The sequence below is a fragment of the Biomphalaria glabrata genome, chromosome 3 (genome assembly GCF_947242115.1).
Source record: "Biomphalaria glabrata chromosome 3, xgBioGlab47.1, whole genome shotgun sequence".
NCBI classification, from domain to species: domain Eukaryota; kingdom Metazoa; phylum Mollusca; class Gastropoda; family Planorbidae; genus Biomphalaria; species Biomphalaria glabrata.
In genome coordinates, this window is record NC_074713.1 from 16,690,622 (window position 1) to 16,713,323 (window position 22,702).

The window sequence follows — 22,702 nt, forward strand, 5'->3', positions numbered from 1 at the left end:
ATTCAAAAAGAATCCCAAATTGTATTAGATAACTAGATAGGGTAGATAGATCTAGAAAGTAAAATTATCTATGCATTGGACGGATTCCAGATTATAAAATTTATAAAAAATTTTCCCAAGCTGTTCATAATCCCAATGAATAAGTTAATAAATAGTTTTTAAGTACTAGATCTAGATTCTTTTTCTAGATCTAAATCTAGATCTGATAGATCTAGAGACTAGATCTATAATAATCTATCTATATATCTATATAGATAGATTATTTATCATTATTATTAGATAAGATCATATTTATCATTATTATTAGATAAGATCATAGATTATACGGTAAAACTTCCCATCAAAGGCCCCTAGTTTTTATATATATAGGCCAGGCTATAGAGTATAGTCTATAGTATAGATAGGCAGTATGTACTACACAGATATAGTATAGACCTAGTATAGGCCTTATTTTATAGATGATAGTTAGATCTAGATCTACAATTGATAGGGTAGCCCTAGACAAACAGTAGTATAGATATAATAGATAGATCTATTAAATCTTATATAGATCTAGATCTACTGACTACTCTAATTACTAATTCTAGATCAAGAATCAAGTCTATTATAATTATAGTGTCAGTCAGTGCACAGTCACAGTGTATAGCTAGCTAGACGAGAAATAGAATCTAGATCTAGTATAAGTAATAATTATAATAGAGAGGATTAGTTAGAGTAGACATTTCACGAGAATTGCCCAGATCATCCACAGTCACACTCACAGTGCACCATGATGGCAGTGGCACAAGATCTAGAATTAGATCTCATCTAGTCAATCTATTATCTACTACTAACTAGACTCTATTACTATCTAGAATCTAGACTAATCTAGGGAATCTAGATCTTTATTCTATATTATAGTGGTATATTCTATTAGTATTATAGTATAGTCAGTATATAGTCTATACTGACTCTATACTATCTACAAATTTTAAATTTATTTTGCTTTCATTATGATCATAATGTTGTTAGTGATGTTATTGTTAGTGTTATCATGATCCTCATTCTCAGTTAACACATTCAGTGACAATCAAGGAAAACAAGCAAAATGATTCGCCACCTTTCTGATGATGTGAAATCTTTACTAAGAACTGGTGTGGCTCTTACCAGTTGTGCTCAAGCCATTGAAGAACTTGTGTTGAATGCCGTTGATGCTGGAGCATCCACCATAGCTGTGCGAGTTGATCTGGAATGTTTCAAGATTCAAGTTGTAGATAATGGTGCAGGAATTTCTAAAGATCAGCTGCCTCTTTTAGGAGAAAGGTTTTGACTTCTTATAATTATTTTTAGCCTATAATAAATAATCCTTTGCTCCCATAATAATTAGGTTATTAAATAGATCTAGGTAATATGCAGTAGGCCTACAACAAATATTTCAAAATGACAATACACACAAGTTTTGACAAGTGCTGCTACATGTCCTGCCCACTGGCCAGGCTTAGAATCTGGCCCACTAATCAGTCTTCACATTATTTCTAAATAAAAATGTAGAGTATGTAGAATCTGTTGCAACAGTCTTTGGTTTAGTGCATCCTTAAAACCATTTTTAAGACCTTCCCATATTATGTTTGTTAGTTTGACCAACTTATTTACTTCACAGTTCTAAAATTCTCCTTTCAACTGAGAGTTAGAAATGCAGCTGTAAAAACTTTGTACAAACTTGGACCCTTAGAAAATAGCCATATAACTATGATTCAACTGACATTTTTATAACAGATTTGTCTCTATTGGTGTTAGGGTGTTGATCAGATTCAAAATGCTTTGCTCCCTATAAAAGGTAATAGTAAAAGTGCTGCTAGTTCTCAATGAAATGGATTTTTTTAACTGTACGTGAAAAGAAAGGACTCACTATTGATTTTTGGGAATCATTAAGTAACAATGGTTTCATTTATAGAAAATTGGGCTTCCTGAATACGATCAAAGCAAATATTATGATGCCACTCACCTATACTATGAGTCACATTTTTTCCGAACTCTTTTTTAAATTTTGAATTAATGAGTATTTTAAAATCTTTATTGTGTGGGAGTTAAATTATTATGTTATTATTATTTCTCAAAAAAATAGCACACTGTCAGATCTGATTAAATGTTCACTGAAGTGATGCAACTTAAATCCAATAAAAACAAGTCAACACTTTAAATAATGTGATTTTGTGATTCATTATTTGATTGAGCACCCTTGTTAAACACATAAAAGCATATTAATTTTATTATTAAATGCAAACTATGATAGTTTTAGAACAATTACAAATGTTGAAGAGACTTTCTATGGGAGAAAATGATACCATGTCTACCTGTCTGGCTGACACCATAATTCCTCTATTTATATTGTACATCTGTAAATCATAGGAACTAAGTCTTAAAAATTGCTTTCTAGATTTATAAGCTATAAAATGAAGCAGCTATAATTACGAGGGAGAAAAAAGTGCATCTTTTTAGTCTTAGCCATCAGACCAACAATCTGAACTGGGTTCTTTTCTTTACATAGCTAACTTTATTATCCCACAATTATTTTTGTTTGACAATATTTTGATCTACAAGCTTTGCAAGATGAAATGAATTTATTGGTTGATGAGAGGAAGGAATCATGCTTTCCTAGCATTTGCATAGTGATTAAAATAAAATGAAATATAAAATGTCTTCCTCCAAAAATTTTTGTTTCTGATTTCAGGTATGCTACTAGTAAGTGTAAAGGCTTAGATGATTTACTGAATCTCAAATACTTTGGTTATCGTGGAGAAGCTATAGCAAGTCTTCAAGCTGCAGCAACATTTTTAGAGATTGTCTCCAGACCTCGGTCTTCTGGAATCACTTATTGTAAATATTTTAAAGAAGGCAAAGCTGTGGGTATCTCACAGTCCTCTGTGCCTCGCCCATCTCATGGTACCACAGTTACAGTTCATAATTTATTTTACAATTTACCAGTTCGCAGAAAGTGTTTCAAGGAAGGCCTTGAAATGGAAAGGATTAGATATCGCTTGGCTGGAATAGCCATTATGTGGCCTCAGATAAGCTTTAGTTTGAGAGATGACTCCATTGGTCATGTCATTCTTCAAACTCATAAATGTAACGGGTTAGCAGCAGCATTTTCCACCATATTTCCTGTTGCAAAATCAAGAAACATGTCAGAGGTTTCAATAGAACAGGATGAGTTTAAACTTTCTGGTATAGTTAGCACTGACAGTTATAGTCGTAAAGATTTGCAATTTGTCTTTGTCAATAAGAGGCTTGTTCTTAAGTCAAGCATTCACCACCAGGTCAATAAAATATTTTCTCGATCATTGATATTAAGAAAAAAAGGATTGATGGATGCAACAGATAGTCTCTTTCAAAATGGCACTATTAACTCTGTTAGTCCTACAAAGCAGAGTGATAGGTTTGCTATTTTTGCAATCAATGTCGAATGTCCCTTTTATAGTTATGACATTACCTTTGACCCACAAAAGACTCTTGTTGAGTTTACTAATTGGCCTAAACTGATTCACCTACTTCAAGATATGCTTTATGGGTTCTTAAGAAAAGAAAATCTGTTGTCAATATCAGATTTCTCATCTATTTTGAATGATGACAGAGAGAATGGTAATGATAGCAGCAGTGAAGAATGTTATGAATCATCTGATAGTTACTTTAGTCAGCTAGATAGATTTATTAGGAAAAATGAGGGCAATAACTCTGAGTCTAAAGATTTGCAGACAGAAAAATTAAAATTGTTGACTGCAGAAATTGTACCATTGAAACCAGCTAAAGATAAATGTTGTGTTGGAATAGATCAAAAGTCAAAGGCAGTTGACACCAGCTGCGAAGAAGAGCTTCTTAAAACTTCTTTAAAATCAGTTTCTGATGATGACAAAGTTTGCTCCCTAAAATCAGGAATAGAAAATTTATTACAACATGATGATAACAATAAAAATATGCTGAAAATAAATCAGATTGTTACACACAATAAAAATAATTTTAGTGCACAAGAAATAAACTTTTTGCCACCTAAAAATACAGAAAGAGGTCATGCAATTATTTATAAAGAACATTTAGAATCTTGTAATGAGTGCATAGAACCATATAACAGTTTGGAGCTGCATCAAACTAGTGATTCTGAAACACCATTTATTGTAAGTACTACTGAAGAAAATGAAAGTATCATAATGAAGGAGGATAAGGTGCTAAAAAAACCTGTGCAGAAAGTTGTCTTTAGTGTATCAAGTAAATACTCATCAACTTTGCAGAAGCTACGGGGAAACACTTCTGCAAATAACGCCCTACAATCTGCAAAGGCAAGCACCAGTACATTGCAGAAGCTTCGTGCATCTACAAAGAAAGCTGTTCAAAGTCTTGGAGACCTGTATAAAACACCAGTTCGAAAAATACTTCCAGATTCTTCAGTTATTAGTCAAGATCTAGCATTAGACAGAGATAAAACCATGATCAATTTAACATTACCAGAATTCTGTGAGCCACAGGGTTCCACAATGTTAAATGCTTTTTTAGAAAGTAGATCACTTGGCCAGAGTGACAGAAACATTAATTTGAAGAGATCTAAAGATGAGAACGTAACTCGTGCAACAAAATTAGCCAGATTGATGAAGGGTGAGAATGTTGCTAAAGGTCGTTCTATTACAACTGCACCATCAGAAACAGACAGAAACACAAGTTTAATTAAACAATTTTCTTTTGAGAAAAGGAGACCTGTCAACCAAAACAATTTGACGAAAACTGAAGAGAACTGTTACACTGAAGATATGGAAGCTGCTGTAAAAATCAAAAGATACCAAGATGATAGATCAGACGATTCTCAATTCAGCAAAATAAAAAAATTACATTACAATCATATAAGCCGTCCTCCATACAGTGTTCAGTTAAGCTCTTGTTACCCTCATAGTTCAGTTGTTGGCACAGTAAGTAAAGCATCTGAAAGAACTTTGGATGTTCTTACAGAGTCAGTGTCTCTGACTGAATCTGAACACAAGACTAACTCTAGCAAGTGTTCTTGTGCCACTGTGGCTTTACCCTCATTGAAAGAAATGATAGATTCACATTGTTCCTCATCCACATCTCAACACTTGGACAGACTAACAAAACAGGATGAGGTAGTTTCTTCAATAGAAGATGCTGTGTCCTTTTCAAATAGGATTTATTCAGAACAACATCTTACTGATAGATTTGGATGCACACATTTACAAAAAAGTAACTTTAAAAATATTGACTCAAAAAACAGGGACATTTATTTACAGTATAATGACCTTGACCTAAACAAAAAATTAGACATTCAAAAACAAAATTTTTATAGTAATGATGAAGTCAATATAGAAAGTTCACCTGAATGTGTCAAAAATCCTGAAAACTGTTTGCACTTTTTAAAAGAAACAATTTCTACAAAGGATTATTTTCAAATTCCCAACTTTACAGTGCATAAACAAAGTTTCAAAGCAGAAAAAACCTCAAGGTTATTAGTACCAGAAAGAAGTTCCATACATTCTAGCCATGTATCTTTTAATGATAAAACTAAATCCTGTGCTCCTTCTATAACAGATAATCCTAAAACCACTTGCAATGAGACTTTGGAGACAGACAGTGGTAAGAAACTTTCATTGCCACATTGTTTTTGTAAGTCCATTGAAAATAAAGACAAAGTTAATGAAATTGAAGAAGTGGTTAATTTGCCAAAAGTGAAAGATCTTAGTAATAGTCATCAAATACCCCATGATGCCAACCTCTCTCTGCCAGTCTGTGATATTTCTAACTTTCATGCACTCAAGACTACTAATGATCAAGCTTCACAAATTAATTTGATGCATTCTTCTCCAACTATTGTAATAGAAATGAACATGTGCATTCAAGAATCACTAAATAATTATCAAAAGCCTGCCAGCACATCTAATTTTAGTGCAAACCAGTCTACCAATGAAAATTATGTCACTGGATCAATAATTAATGAAACGGAAGAGCCATTTTTGGCCAATAAAAGTTTTGTCTTTCAGAACACACTAAAAGAATTAATGCCAGACAAATATGTCACAAATATAGATACAGTGAATGAACCAACAGAAAATGTATTAAAAGATGCTACTGATCAAACTTTAATAAAACAGAACAATGAGCACACCTTAGCACAAAATGTGCAACTTACAAATCTCAACCCAGCACAGGCTATCAATGATAACCAAGTTTTTGATGTTAGTAATACAAAATGTACCATAAATGAATCTACTGAGATTGGGAGATCATTATCTCAAGTCAAGGCTCAGTTAGATATATGTATTAGCAATGACCGTCATAGCCTTCCCCAGCCACTGAGCACTCTTAGATCACTGAGATCCAAAGCTTTGGTGATTGTAGAAGAGACCCCTGGCATTACATCGGCCTCAGAAAGTTATGATTACAGCTGCTTCAAACAAAACTCTGTAGCAGAAGTCATGTCAGTTGAGACTACACTGTTACCAAATGTACCTTCACAGAACACTGAGGCTATATTTTCTATAGATCAAGACTATGTAAATAAGACTTCTCATGGGATAGAAGATTGTCATTGGAAGGAGCTAACAGATGATGTTAGTGGTTAGTAGAATGAATCCTTATCAATTTATCTCACTTTTTTTTTCTTTTACAAAAACCTGCTTAATTGTTTTTTTATTGTAATACTGTAACAATACTTATGGTTAATAAGAACCTACATGTATAATCTTATTATACCAATAACAAAATATTAAATCCTTTTTATTGTGCTAATTTTTATACATAAGTGTTAAATAATTTTATTTAAGCTTTTTTTTATTTTTTAATCAGTTGTTCACTGGTTTCTTTGGAAGATTAAAAATAATTTATGATGTATGAAATAAAAATTGAATTTTTTTCTGGTGACTATGTTTTATAATACTATTGAATATTCTTTTTTTTTTTTTGGTATACATTTGTCAGGTCAAAAAATGTATGTCAACATTAAATCAGGCAACACTATCAGTGAAAGTCAGTGGTCAGATTTAACTCTCCATGAACCTCCAGCTGGCAACAAGAATGGTAAACTCTGTCTTGAGAACAAAAATAATACATTTATTGAATTTATTAAAGTACAGTATCTTTGGGTTGAAAATTAACATAATGCATCATAATTTTTCACCCTAAATAATCTACATTTGCATGACCTTATGAATCAAATCATTAAAACCTTTCAGAAGCTATGACTGGCCAACTTTCTGGTAGCCAGAAAGAATGCCTGCAAAGTATTGTTTCTGACTACATTGACCAGGAACAGACTGAAGCTGATTCAAAATGGAAGGAAGGAGAAAAACCTACATGTGGTGAGCTATTAATAGAGCTCAACCTTACAACTCATTAATATTTGACCTTTGAACTATTTTTTCTATTTGAATTAAATACCAACACCTTTTATAATTTTTTACTCTCAAATTTAAACAAAATCAGTTGACTCTGAATAACCCTAGTATGTTTTTATAGAATATTATTTTATTTTTTTTAATTTACAGTATTAACATTTGAATATATCTTTAAATTATAAGGTAAGAATGTATTTTTATAGATTGAAATTTTATGTTAAACTAATTGAGATTTTCTATAATTTTGCAGAAAAAAATCAGGTCATTGAAATTTCTGAAGTCATAACACAGTGGAAAAATCCAGTTTTCTTCAACTACAAATCAGTAAGATAGACTGTTTAGCTTTTCCTATATATTGTTCATTTGCTAATATTGTATAAAGTGAAATTTATTCTATTTGTTAATACAAGAGTCACATATACCTGAAAGCTTATTATAGAATTTGATTAAAAATTAAATTTTTTTTTTTTTTTACTTTACTAGCCCACTCTGAATGTAGAGACTTGCCCTACTGGCCAGATTGCAAGGTCTTGTTTCAATTCACTCAATATGATTGAGTTTACTAAGGACATGTTGAAAAATGTTAAGGTTTGTTGACAAAATATTCATAGCTTTGTATTCCTCAAGTATACTTTATAATGTAGATGAGTTTTTTTTATTTGACAGGAACTGAGTTGTCTTTCCTAAGTTCCTAAAGACAGCACTCATTTACCCACTCTGTCAGATGTCTACAAAGTGGACTTGAGTGAATTTTAATATTAATAATAATAATAAGGCTTGTCTTCTAGTCTAAAGATTAAGGAGGAGTGCAGAATTTCATGTGACTTCGCAGTCCTAGCTGTGATCTACATATTTTTCCACATCCAGCGCAGACATAACCCTTGTCTGCCGGTGGCCAATTTAGGGTCTCTTTCTGCTGTCTACATCTGTCCTCAACTGTACATTACCTTTTGGTCTCAAATGTGTATTCAGTAGCCTTTGTAATAAATCTCCAGCTGTCTCATTCAGAAACCTGCTGATATTAATAATAATCAGAATATAAATGTTAAATCTTTGTTTTACTTTTTTTTTTTAATTGTGAAAATGATTTTTTTTCTTTCATGTAGGTTGTTGGTCAACTTGATAGAAAGTTTATTGCATGTCTTATTAACACTAAAGCAACAGCACCTTCTAAAGGTAATTGAGATTTCTTTTTATCCTTCATTCTTTTTAGGATTCTACTTGAAAATAAAATTCATTATCTCCCTTAAACACTATTATCAAAGTAATACACACAGAAAAAAGCAATAGATTGTTTAATTTTTAAACACATTTTTTTTTGTAGTCAAGCTGAGTGTTGAAGATAATAGCATGTTAGTTCTTTTTGATCAACATGCAGTTCATGAACGTGTACGTTTGGAACAACTTACTCAAGGTCAGTTTTTTGTATACAATTAATGATATGGTTTGTTGTTTGCATTGTAATATAGCAACTAGCTATGTACAAAAATAAATCCTCAAGTAGTTTGCATTTATTACCTACAAATCTCATCATTATGCCATTTGTTCATATCCTGATATGTAAATTTGAAAATAAAGTTGGAATATTTATTTGCTGGACCTCTGTATTAATAAACTTAATTTTATTTACTTTCTGAATCATTATGACTTTAAGACATGAAACTTTACTTTATATCAAAGAACTGAATGGTTTCCCAAATTTATTCTTTGATTGTAATGACAATTAGCAAATAATGAGAAATTGATATCTAAGTAGTTTAGACCCTTTAGGTTGCTTCTTGCAACAAGTGTAAAAATGAAAGAAGTTCATGTAGCCTTCTGTGGCTAAATTATTTAGACTAGATTTTCAATACTAATTAGGAGGTAAGTGTACTTTTTTAAGTAATAGCTGGAAATAATATTTTACAATTAAATGCAAGTGTACTAGTTAATGCTGTTTAATTCATAACTAATTAATCTTAATTAATTATAGTGGGAAGCGTGGTCGAGAGACCAAGTACGCTTGACTTGGCTTGGCTACCTTTGAAGGGGGCTTGAGGTTCGACACCTGACTTAAGCAGAGTTGTTTTTACTTAGCGTCTAAAGGCAGCATGGAAAAACCTTCTCCCAGATACCCCCTCTCCCTACTGGTCCACAAATGAGATTGGACCATAGCGCTCTGAGCATGCTCTAAGCATGAAAGAAGGGCTATGTAAAAGCCATAATTTTAATTTAATTTTAATCTCATTAGAATCACCTTTATTTGGTTATAAACATTAAACATTTCATATCATATTATATTATCAGTGTTTATTATTTAATAAATTTAGAGGCCTATGAAGTAGTTGATGGTGGCATAACAGACCAAGTTAAAATGTCCGCCCTTCCAGAGCCAATATTGATGTTAATAGATAGAGATGACCTCAGGATTATGAAGACATTCTACCAAGAGTTTAACAGAATAGGTAATAATGTCAGTAGATGTTTTCGTTAACACTGTTACAAAAAAAAGAGTTTAAAACATAGCTTTATTAGTTACTTTGACATTATCATAAATGTCTCAATTAATTTCACTTTCATTCAACATTTTCTTTTTTTTTTTTTCTTTTTTGTTCAAAATCTTGTTAAGTTCATATGATTGTCTTAGTTAGCATTGATATAAAATTTGTATGATTTTTAACTAATCATCTTCCCAGGAATTCATTTCTTACCAGATGATACCTGTAGAGACCAAATCTATATCAAGTCTGTGCCAAGCTGCTTGGCTGAAAAATATCCCACAGAAAAAAAAAGATTAAAACAACAGCCGATTCTGGAAAAAATACAGGTACTTTCTCTGCAAGACAACTTGTATAATTATGCAAGTTCTTTGCTGTTGTCTTTTAGTTGTGCATTGAATGTTCTTCTAATTTATATCTGCTTGTTTCATAACTAATAATACTCTCCTGTTTCTGTCATCAGATTTTAATCTCTGAACACATTCAGGTGAGTTATTTTTTAAATAAAGAAATAGACTTTTATTGTGACATTTGCTAAATGTTTTTTTAATTTAAAAATGTTATTTATCTTTAGCTTTTAAAGTCAACAAATGGAGCTGGTGGACGTCTGCCTCTTTCACTTCATAGAGTTTTGTGCTCTCAGGCTTGTCATGGTAAGAGACTTTTATAAGGTAACTTACTTATACATAGATTTATTCCTTGATCTTACTTATTGCATCAACGTATGTGTTGGTCTTTGTAATATTTTTTATTCTGAGGAAAACAAAACGACATTTTTATGAATTTGTATTCAAATTTAAATGTAAAAAAAATATATACAAACTTAAAATAACATTCTTCTCCTGGAAAGATTTACTATCTCTAGTATTTACTATGTGGAAGCTAAAAGTGTAGGTCTTTTCTTATAAGTACAGTCAAATTTGCGTATACAGACCTCACTTGTATGTGATCATTTAATAACTATTCAATCTGTTAACATTTAATATTGAAATGTCATTCCAACTTTTGTTTAGTGGCGCCTGTGGCAATTGTACTAACAAAAAGTATTTAAAAGCTGCTTTTCTATTCATTAATCAAAGTTTTTAAAATGATATACTTGTTATTAGCTAAACACGTTACATAGTAAAAAAAAAAAAAAAAGCTTACCATCATTCCTATCATTTGAAGAACTTCTGTTGGACCCATGGGCGTAGCCAGAAGGGGTGGGGGGGTTTTGGGGTTCGGCATTAAGTGACTGATTTTTGCTTTCATTTTGTTTATATTAGGTGAGATTTTAATACTAAATCCTCACTTACCACAGCACAGCCGAGGGGGTTTTGAGTTAAAAACACCCTACCAGGGGGTTTTGAGATTTAAAAAACCCCTATCAGGGGGTTTTGAGATACAAATCCCTCTACCAGGGGTTTTTGAGTTTAAAACCCTCTACCAGGGGGTTTTGAGATTTAAAAAAACCCTATCAGGGGGTTTTGAGATACAAATCCCTCTACCAGGTGGTTTTGAGTTTAAAACCCCCTACCAGGGGGTTTTGAGATTTAAAAAACCCCTATCAGGGGGTTTTGAGATACAAATCCTTCTACCAGGGGGTTTTGAGTTAAAAACCCCCTACCAGGGGCTTTGAGTTTAAAACCCCCTACAGGGGGTTTTGAGTTTTAAACCCCCTACCAGAGGTTTTTTCAGTTAAATCCCCCTCTTCTATAAAACAAAACAAAAAAATGCAAACAACAATCCCCAAATTCCAACTGCACAGTTAAGGAAGATTTTGATTTTAAAACCCCCTCCAAAATTTACGATAAACCCCCTCTTCAGTATAAAAAAAAAAGCAAATCACACACTCAAAATTCTATGAGTGTAGCCAAAGGGGTTTTGAGTTTAAACCCCCGCCTCCTCCAGTTGGGGTTTCAAGTTAAAAGTACCTCTTCAATATAAAAAAAAGCAAATTACACACTATAAAATCTATGAGCGTAGCCAAAGTGGTTTTGAGTTTAAATCCCCCTCCTCCAGATGGCTTTTTCTTTAAAGTTTAAAACCCCTCCAGATGGTTTTGAGTTTAAAATTCCCCTACAGAGCGTTTAGAGTTGAAAACCTCTCTATTCAATATTATTTTAAAGCAAACTACAATCACCAAATTCTATGACCGTAGCTAAATGGGGTTTTGAATTTAAAAAAAACAAAAAAAACTCCAGAGATTTTTTAGTTTAAAACCCCTCAACAGATGATTTGACGATAAAACTTTCCTTTTCGATATAAAATCTATAGCCAAATATAGGCATGTAATTCCAAGAGCGTAGTCAAGAAAGGTTACAAATTTCTACCAGTGGCTTGGGCTCCACTAATAAAGTGTGAATAGTCTTCTACCGAAATTGAAAAACACTAAATGTGGCTCAACAAAGATGGCTAAGACAGATTTTAGGAGTCAGTTATAGAGATTGGGTCTATATCAAAGAAAGCATATGCCGAACTGGGCGTCGAATTCTTAGTAAGGTTGTGACAGAGGCTTTGCGGGACATGTTCTCTGACAAAATGAATTACGCAAAATAAGAGTTGCGGAAACAGCTTGCCGGAAAATGCGCCGAACGGTGCGAGCGGGTCTAAGTCAGTAAGAATAGCACATTAGGTTTTTGAAATAAAACATTTTAATACCAAGATAATGCACTGTTGATACCTCAGAATATGCATTTTGTTGGCTTTCAATACCAGAAATAGTGCTTGGCGCCCCGCGCTGAGGGAGCGTTGCGAGCTCCCCAAGCCCCCCTTGCTAGCAAGGGCGGGGAGTCTACAATAAACAATAAACTTCTTCCGAAAGGGTCAGAATGTAATAAAGATTAATTATGTACACACACACACATATATATAAGCAAGATGTTAAGAAAAATTTCAAATATTGAAAAGCAAAAACTTAACTGCAATTGGCTTAACATATATCTATGCTTAGGTGAACTATAAAATATCATACAATAGAATAAGTTCTCAATTTTATTTCTTATATTCTGTTATGTTTGAAGATAGGTTGTCTTCAAAAGAGTGTCGTAAGTTGTAATGTTTTGTTTATATTTCAGGGGCTGTTAAGTTTGGAGATAGCTTGTCTACAAAAGAGTGTCAGGATTTGTTGTCTTCCCTTGCTCTTTGCGATCTTCCATTTCAATGTGCCCATGGTAGACCCTCTATTGCACCTTTAGTAGATCTTGTGACTCTAGATGATGAGTCGCCTTACAAAGTAAGTTTAAAATCATTTTATTTATTGACATTATCTAAACTTACCTGTTAGCTAATTTAGTCATTGTAACTTCACTTAGTAATGCATGGTACATATCTTTTTTTTTATCTTCTTAATTTAAATTTAATAACAAGATAATTGGTTTGTCATTTTGCTTGTCATGGTATCACAGTTTAAACAGAACCTACTAAAAGCTCTTGGGTCGTTGTTGCACAGAAATAAATCACTTGGTTGCTGCAGCAGTTCTTGAGCATTGGAATATTAGCAAAGGCTTGTGTATGTGTGTTGGGGAGAAAAAGGGGGGGGGGGGCTCCAACATTCATGGAAATCTAAACGGTCTTGAAGAAAATAAAGTTATTTGATGCTTGTCCTTGTCATTTAACACCTTCCCAAAATGAAATGAACTTGAACTTTTGGGTCAGTGTTTCCCAATCTTTTTCTTTAAAGGAACACTTTGCACATTGTGAGTATTTAGGTGATCACTTTGCTTATTTATTTTTTAGAAATTATTCACATTGGTAGTCTACTAGTCAGGTATTCCAGTAGTTCATAAACACCTATTCAAGCCTAGTGTTCCGCGGAACACAGTTTAAGAAATACTGCTTTAGGTGTTTAGAAGTAAACTTTATTTTTACTAAAAACATGTTCAAGATATTGTATTGTTTCCAAGAAAGTTAAGTCAGCTCAAAGCAGGTTCTGCTGCCCTTTTTTTTTGTAAAAAAAGAAAATTTTTAAAAATTAATTAAATTATAGCTTTTGTTTAGCGCTACTTTCATGCTTATAGCATGCTCAGAGCACTATGGTCCAATCTCATTTGTGGACAAGTGAGGAGGGGATGTCTGGGAGAAGGTTTTCCATGCTGCATTTTGGTGCTCAGTGAACACAACTCTGCCGGATTCTGGTATCGAACCTCAAGCCTTTTCATTGCCAAGCCAAGTTCTAGCGTACTTAGCCTTTTGACCATGCTTCCTTCCCACTAAATTATTAACACACAGTTCTGTTTTTTTTCTTTTGTATGTAATAAAATTAATAGGTACATATAAAATGTTAGCTTTGATTAAAATTTCATTTAATGTACTGTAAATGGTTTTAAAGACTGAAATGGTGTTGCCTGCCTAAAACCAGTGATTATTGTAAGAGTAGATCTAATCATATTTATTCAAATTTAGTACAAATCATCTATTAAAAAAATCTTTTTGAGATTTTGTAAGAAGCATCAATAATTAGATTAGAATGTAAATCTAATCTTAATTAGAACAAAAAATGGCTGCATATATTGAAAGTTGAATGGATATGCTATTTTCATGGCAATAAATAAAATTATGAATCAACTACTATAGAGTGTTTTAATAGTTGAAAGATGGGAAATGAAAAATGATCTATTTCATGAAAAATAGAAATAATTCCAAATCATCATTGTATGTTGAAACTTTTAAAAATGTATTCTATAATAATTTACTTTTTTTTTCTTTCAGAGATGTTATCCCAAGTTGTCAAAACTTTCTCAGAAAATAAATATTTGAATTACATGAAGATCATAGATGATTTAAGCAGTTGGTGACTTGAAAAATACAAGAACAGCAAAAAAAATTCGGACTTCTCTTTCTGATCATGGAGCTCCACTGCCAAACTATCAGAGTGATTGGAGGACATTTCAGATTCTTATTTACAGACATCAGATTGGAACAGCAGGCTTACATAGGCTAGTTCAGCTAATTCATTGCGCTGGTCGTACTTTAAAGTTTACCATTTTATCAACTAGTTGCTTTCTCTAAGAGCGTGTAGTCTGTAGGACATTTCAGACCCTATCTGTGCTAGTCCAGTGCGCTGTTAGTACTATAAACTTGACCTGTTTATCACTAAGTTACAAGAGAGTCTAGACTGGAAACTTAATGATGTATCTTAGTTGATGTTGAACATTAATATCACAACTGTAGAGATTGTATATTTGTTTATTTATAGCTCAAACAATATGCTACAAGTACAGCAGTTGTCAAACTGTTTAAATTATCAAGAGATTTTTTATAATCAGTAAAGTGAACAATTTTCTTTTTTATTTCTTTGTAAATATTTATTGACTATTTATTGACAAGCAAGTTTTATTATTTTATTATGTTTGAATATAATATTTAATTATTTTATACATCCAGGGAGGTGCTATATTTTTTTTATTTCATGTGTTGTGTATGGTATTGTGTATCATTTATTTTCTAGATGAGCAAACCATGTGACTTAGGGCTTCAGAGGCTCAATTCCTCTCTTCCAGAAGCTCTGGATATTATTAAAAAAATATAATGAGTATTTTTTTGTGTTATGATCTTCTACAATTGAAAAAAAAAGGCTTTTTTCAGATTGATGCAGTTTTTGTGTAGAGAGCCATCATGATTGTGTGCATGTTTGAGTACAAGGGACGTGCATGGGGCACCCTTTTTTTAAATGGTATCATTTTTTTATTGCTATATTTCAATACATTGTAAATCAAATATTCAAAAATATTGTGCAAAAGAGTCCATATAAAAAACAAAGTTACTATACTGACAAAAACCTAGAACTATCTTACAAATGGTAAATACATCTTGGTATTTTCATACGTTCAATCTGATAAACAAATGTCTAAAGTCTGCTGGAGATACTTGTTTAGTGGGAGAACTGACAGAATTCATCTTATAAATTAAATAAAAATTAAATTAAAATAAAGAAAAGATTGAACACTCACTATATACCAGTATCATGCAGAAATACACATCTCAATCCAAAGTCAATAATAAATTCACTAAAGTAGACTTGACAGAACCAACTGATTTGTGGACCTTGAAACAATTTCATCTCCTCTATGTATAGATTTTCAATCGAGAAGTTCTCATGCATATAAACTTCAAATGTCTAATTAATTCCATTCACATGTTTGTAGTTCTGTGTAGAATCTTAAATTTTCAAGAAGCCATTGTAAAAGTAAACTTCCTGTTATACTTCTCTTGAGACCTTGATTTCTACACCATTTACACACTAGAGTTTTTGAGATAAAAACTAAATTTTAAAAGTTAAAATAAAAAATTGTTTGATGGAAAATCTTTTCATAAAATATCCTATTAAACTGCCTTTGTTGGTTTCTTTTGTAAACTAGAAATACAAAAAGCATTTAAAAATTATTCATGTATGTGGATAGAATAATTTATCTCTGTTGCTTGCTTATGTAAAATACATCTTTTGTTTGTTTTTTAACATAATTGAGAAATGAATTAGTATAGGAAATTTATGTAGAACTTTATGTTTACATATGATCGAGAAATTAGTAATGAATGAAATTTATATTACAAAGTTATGTAGAAATTCACTAGATAACTATCATGTTCTTTAAGTTCCAGTTGTTTTGGTGGATGTAAAAATATGGAATATCTAAACATTAAATAAGAAACTATAAACTTGCAATGATTTTTTCATATTTTTTTCAGTTGCAATGTTACATAACCATTGCAATGTTGTAGTTGGATTTTTGTTTCCTTACTAAAGATAATTAATTGATATTAATTGACTTAGCAAAATGTCAAAATTTTTTTATTTTTTTTTTGCAGGGCAGTTTCATCTAGCTTATTATTTTTGTTAGTAATCTAAATGCAGAGCTATATTTGCTTTTAAAACTTCTAAATTTAAAGCTTAGAAAAATAATTCACATTTTTAACCATACTTACATGCTGGCATATTCTTCAGTAATGGCCCATAGACATCAAATTTATTTCAGTCATGATATGTTGACTTATTAGATGAAATATATGGATATTTATTTTGCAATGGTTCATATTTTTTTATTATTTGTATTTGACTGTAATTATTTATATACATTAAGTTTTTGATTTGTTTGTGGATTGCATTTTTTTTAAGTTAAAAACAAATTCTGTTGGTTGAAAATATTGTTGATATACAGACTCACTCATAAATATCTGTGATTTTTTCTGCCATTGTGATCAATACTGGAAATAGGTGTCAGTTTTTAAGCTAAATTTACAAGCAAAGTTAACATTCTAATTCCACCAGATGAAGCCCTACAAAATATTAAATTTTGCGGATGACTTAACCAAGTTATTGTTTGTTTTATCTTCATTTCCAGGTCATGAAAAAATAAATGACAAAATAAATGTGTCTTCATTTCATTATTATCAAATGAACAGAAAAAAAAAAAATATTTCCCTAAGCGAAAAGACAAACTTGCACACATCAAAAATATTAAGGTCAAATATCTAGTCAAGACTTGAAACAAACTATATAAATTGTGAAAATACATAAAGATGTTGCAACATTTAACTTTTTATACAATTATTACTATAGTTTAACTAAATTTACCTTCACCTGGTAATATATTAGTATGTCAACATCTTTTTAACAATTAAATCTCAATTAGTAAAGATATAGTACTAACTTCCTCTATCTTATACTCAACTAAGACATTTAAAAACTAGTAATTTTTTAAATTCTTAATTCATGTTGATGAAGACATTTTCAATGTCTAGTTTATAAATGTTAGTTGTTTTTTTTTTCAATAATAATCTAAGATACAAATAATCTTTAGCAGCAACAACAAACCAAACATGGGCTATAGTGAACACAATTCAATAGGTAACATACAGTGATTTAGATTAGTAACTAATTATTTAAACTAAAGTAAGTCTGCCTTTCAAGGCAAGCTAAGAAAATTAGGAGTTGAACAATAGTGTTAAGTGTGTATATGGCTCTTTAATGTAGCCAACCAGAATGTCAGTCAAATATCATAATTGACATTAGGACTTATCCTACTTCCTGTCATGTAACATTTTATTTGTTTACTCCAGTCCACAATACGGTCCTCCCTTGTTGTGCCTTCATTTTTATATTGGTTAATGTTTTTGTTCCCAATCAACCGCTTCAATCAGTCGAGTATGGTGATAGTTGCACTGGTGGTGATAGTTGCACTGGATGATTGATTGAAAGGGGGGTGGCTACATGCGTTTGACAGACCCACCTACTTGGAAAACTTACTTTTTGTGAAAAAAATTACACAATTGATACAAATAAGTAAATAAAATAGTTATGAATGATATTTATTGATATGTTAAACCTTTTTGTACTCATCACCCCTTGTTAATATTCAAGTGGTGCAATACTAAAACTGGTAAAATAATTTAGAAATTATGTGTAGGCTTAAAAATAATAAATTGAGTGGTCAGAATCTGTAAGCCTTTACATGTATCGTGTAACGGCCCAGAACCTGTAGGCGTTGAATCTAAAATGATCGTGATAGTGTTTAAGATTCCAGCTTTAAAAGCAAGATAACCAAAAAAAAAAAAATTTATTTCACAGATTTAAAACATTTTTCTATTTCGACATCTATTGGTCATTATTAGCCTTTAAAAAATGTGTTTGTTTTTTTAAAAACGTTTTACTTGTGTCGGATGTCCCTTCAGAGTTGAAAATATTAAATACAAACCTCCCGACGACGGAGAATGGCAGCGGACAGGGTACGAACCCGGGAGCATCGAGACGACCCAACGACAGTCCAGCGCTTACCGCTTTAAGAATATAAAACAAACATAAGTCAATTTGAAGTTGAATAAATGAGGTAAAATTTCCGACCTTTATTCAATGTGAAAAAAATTCTGTTATAAAAATGAGTTTATAGCTTGCTTTCTAATTAAAACAATTCTTGTGTATAATTATCAACATGTATGACTTTAAGAGTGATGATTAAAATTATAAATGCAGGCAACTATAGGCATAGCGGAACTCTTCGATAGAACGAGAAAGTTTAACGATAGTCAGGGAGAGCTTTTATGATTTGAACTATGTTTGAACATAGAACTGATGGAAGCATAGACCAGAGATTTTAGTCTCTTGGGGTACCAGTATATTGGGCTAAACCGTTTTCATCAAAGGGGTATTTGAACCATGTTTGAACATAGAACTGATGGAAGCATAGACCAGAGATTTTAAGTCTCTTGGGGTACCAGTATATTGGGCTAAACCGTTTTCATTGCGACTCTTTCTCGTGTCAGAACGGTAAAACTTCTTTTGTCTTTCGTAAATCGTTCTGTTGACGATTTTTGAGTTACCGGTACAAATAAATACTACGTGACACAAACTTAACACGAAGATAATCTGCGCGCTTTTATGAACCTTTGATGTCCTTCGAATTATTTAGGTATTGGCCAGCGCTGCATCTTCTTCATTTTATTTGATTTGACCTGTGTTTGTTGTGTGTGTCTTAACTAAGATGAATATTGCAATCTAGATGCTAGGAAAAAATATTTCTGCAGCTCAGAATTCAGTAAAATGCATCAATATCGATCCCTCTCACTTCCATGTTTAAACTTAGTTTGACTCGCGCTCCTCTACCATTGGTAGGATAAGAAAGCGTGCTTTATATGGCCTACTTCGGAAGAAGGGGCGGACTGGATATATGGGCAACCGGGAAAATGCCCGCCGGTAACCAATTGGGCCGGTAGGGCCACCAAAAAGGGCACATAAATGCCACTAAGGCTCGTATTAAATTGTTAAAGATTTTATAGTATTCTCTTATAAAATGGGCTATCTGTGCGCCGGGATTTCAAATAAAGATCTTTACGGAATCAACGGTGTTATAGGCCTAATAAACTAACGCATTTTCCAATATTAACTTAGGGTATCTTTAAACACTGGACTTGATGCTAATGTAGGTCTATATGGTAACAAGATTGTAATACTTTACTCACTAAAAATTTAATCGTTTTGTACTACGAAATAGTTTCAAAAGTTATGTAGACCTACTAGGCTATATCATTCATTTAGCTACCCAGGCTACCTTATACGTGTAGAAATGCATTATGTTACGTAAACTTTACGATACATTATCAAACTTTACATAATAATTTTGAGGATATGTATAATTTAAATAACTGGATGCCCATCACATTTCTGGGCCGAACGGTAAGCCTATAGAATTGCCCGGTCCAATTTTGACACCCAGTCCGCCCCTGTTCAGAAGAGTGAATTTCTGAAGCTCAGAAAGCAGGAAAAAGCTTGACTTAATGGGTTGGAGGTTGTTGGACATCTCTGCTGCGTCTTGATCATCTCTATAGCCTATGTTCGAAACGGAGGTAACAACCAAAACTAACAGTTGAACACAGGCGAAGGCCACCAATGTAATGATACAAGTCACAAGCTAGAACGATTATGTCAGTTCATAAACATTGAATAGATAATGGAAGGAATCCATCTCTGTCGTCGCTCAATCCCCAAGTCCCAAACCTCAGTGAACAAAACTTGCCTAATGACGCTAACATATGTAGGCCTACTGTTTTCTTTATTACATAACTAATCCTATTATGGAGGCGCGGTGACTGAGAGGATAAGCGCTTGGCTTCCGAACCTAAGGTCCTGTGTTTCTTTCTCGGGGAAGACTGGGATTTTGAATTTCGGGATTTTCAGGGGGCCCCTGAGTCCATTCAACTCTAATGGGTATCTGACTTTAGTTGACCAAAGTAAAGGCAGTGTCAGGGTTTATTTTAGGTGAGATTTTAATACTAAATCATCACTTACCACAGCACAGCCGAAGGGGTTTTTGAGTTAAAAACCCTCAAACAGGGGGTTTTGAGTTTAAAAACCCCTACCAGAGGGTTTTGAGTAAAAAATAATATCAGAGGGTTTTGAGATAAAAATCCCTATACCAGGGGGTTTTGAGTTTAAAACCCTCTACCAGGTGTTTTGAGTTTAAAACCCCCTACCAGGGGTTTTGCAGTTAAATCCCCCTCTTCTATAAACAAAACTAAAAAAAATGCAAACGACAATCCCCATATTCCAAGAAAACAGCTAAGGAAGATTTTGACGTTAAAACCGCCTCCAAAAATTTACTATGAACCCCCTCTCAATATAAAACATGCAAATTACACACTCAAAATTCTCAAAGGGGTTTTGAGTTTAACCCCCACCCCCTCCAGTTGGGGTTTGAAGCTAAAAAGTACCTCTTCAATATAAAAAAAAAAGCAAATTACACACTATAAAATCTATGAGCTTAGCCAAAGGGGTTTTGAGTTTAAAACCCCCTTCCAGCGGGGTCTGAAGCTGAAAAATACCTCTTCAATATTAAAAAAAAAAGCAAATTACGCACTCAAAATGCTATGAGCGTAGCCAAAGGGGGGTTTGAGATTAAATCCCCTTTCAGAGGGTTTTGATGCTAAAAAATAACTCTTCAAAATTCCCCTACAGAGCGTTTTGAGTTGAAAGCCTCTCTCTTCAATATTATTTTAAAGCAAACTACAGTCACCAAATTCTATGACCGTAGCTAAATGGGTTTTGAATTTTAAAAAAAAAACAAAAAAAAAAAACTCCAAAGATTTTTTAGTTTAAAACCCCTCAACAGATGATTTAGAGTGTTTAGACGATAAAACTTTCCTTTTCGATATAAAATCTAAAGCGAAATACAGGCATGTAATTCCAAGAGCGTAGTCAAGAGAGGTTACAAATTTCTACCAGTGGCTGGGCTCATTAATAAAGTGTGAATAGTTCTGCCGAAATTGAAAAACACTCAAATGTGGCTCAACAAAGATGGCTAAGACAGATTTTAGGAGTCAGTTATAGAGATTGGGTCTAAAGTAAAGAAATCATATGCCGCACTGGGAGTCGAACCCTTAGTAAGGTTGTGACAGAGCGTCGCATGAGGTTTTGCGGGACATGTTCTCCGACAAAATGAATTACGCATAATAAGAGTTGTCGAAACAGCTTGCTGGAAAATGCGCCAAACGGCGCGAGAGGGTCTAAGTCAGTAAGAATAGCACATTAGGTTTTTGAAATAAAACTTTTTAATAGCAAGATCTTGCACTGTAGATACCTCAGAATATGCATTTTGTTGGCCTTCAATACTAGAAATAGTGCTCGGCGACGGGGCTTCGCCCCGTGCTGGGGGAGCGCTGCGAGCTTCCCCAGACCCCCTTACTAGCAAGGGCGGGGAGTCTACAAGTTTTCATAGTCCACCAGACTCTTGCCGACTGGCGTCACAAAACTGCCAACCTCGGTAATAGTAAAGTTAGACCTCAGATGATCGCCAATTTGACACTGAAAAACTGTAATATATATTTCTGAGACGGCAAGCGACGCCCACAACTCCAACACTGGCACCCTATAAACGAAATAAACACAATACTCTCAACTTCTACACTAAAAATAGAAATAGTGACAACCTCATACAACATAAAATAATAGATATCACAAACGAATAACTCACCCTAAACAGGGGTCCCAAAAAGCCTACTGAATAATATGTCCGAGAAACTAGTACAGACAAAGAACGTTTTACGGGCCAACACACCGTCCGTTTCAATCAAAGAGGGTGAACTGCCTCATGACAAAGAATGACCAATAGATGTCACCGGACTTTGTGACGTAGCAAAACAATTCAAAACAAAAATACAAGACACTCTCGCCCCGTACAAGTAGGCCTACTACGAGTAGAGGAAATAAAAAAAACAGAGTTAGGAGAAAGAAAAAGACACTTGTCTATACTACGCGACAGGCAGTTGGTCGTTGTGCTGGCCACATGTGACACTGCTCGTTAACCGTTGGCCAAAGAAACAGATGACCTTAACATCATCTGCCCTATATATCGAAATGTCCGAAAGTGGAAGGGGAACTTTACTTATTAT

The 22,702-nt window shown here is 33.0% G+C and overlaps 1 protein-coding gene across 2 annotated transcripts; it reads left to right on the forward strand.

The window, feature by feature from the left end:
* The first annotated feature begins 139 nt into the window (after positions 1 to 139).
* Positions 140 to 17,130, forward strand: LOC106073924 (uncharacterized). 2 transcript variants are annotated; one of them, XM_056023706.1, is made up of 15 exons: positions 140 to 491; positions 1,051 to 1,302; positions 2,711 to 6,591; positions 6,952 to 7,050; positions 7,206 to 7,331; positions 7,618 to 7,691; positions 7,851 to 7,955; positions 8,474 to 8,543; positions 8,692 to 8,781; positions 9,677 to 9,811; positions 10,043 to 10,173; positions 10,308 to 10,331; positions 10,419 to 10,497; positions 12,901 to 13,058; positions 14,534 to 17,130. In XM_056023706.1, exons 2-15 carry the CDS (start codon positions 1,088 to 1,090, stop codon positions 14,579 to 14,581), a joined length of 5,235 nt encoding a protein of 1,744 aa, XP_055879681.1. In that variant the 5' UTR covers positions 140 to 491; positions 1,051 to 1,087; the 3' UTR covers positions 14,582 to 17,130. The 2 variants fall into 2 exon arrangements, with proteins under 2 accessions (XP_055879681.1, XP_055879680.1); XM_056023705.1 differs by having other exon boundaries at positions 140 to 1,302.
* The last annotated feature ends 5,572 nt before the right edge of the window (positions 17,131 to 22,702 follow it).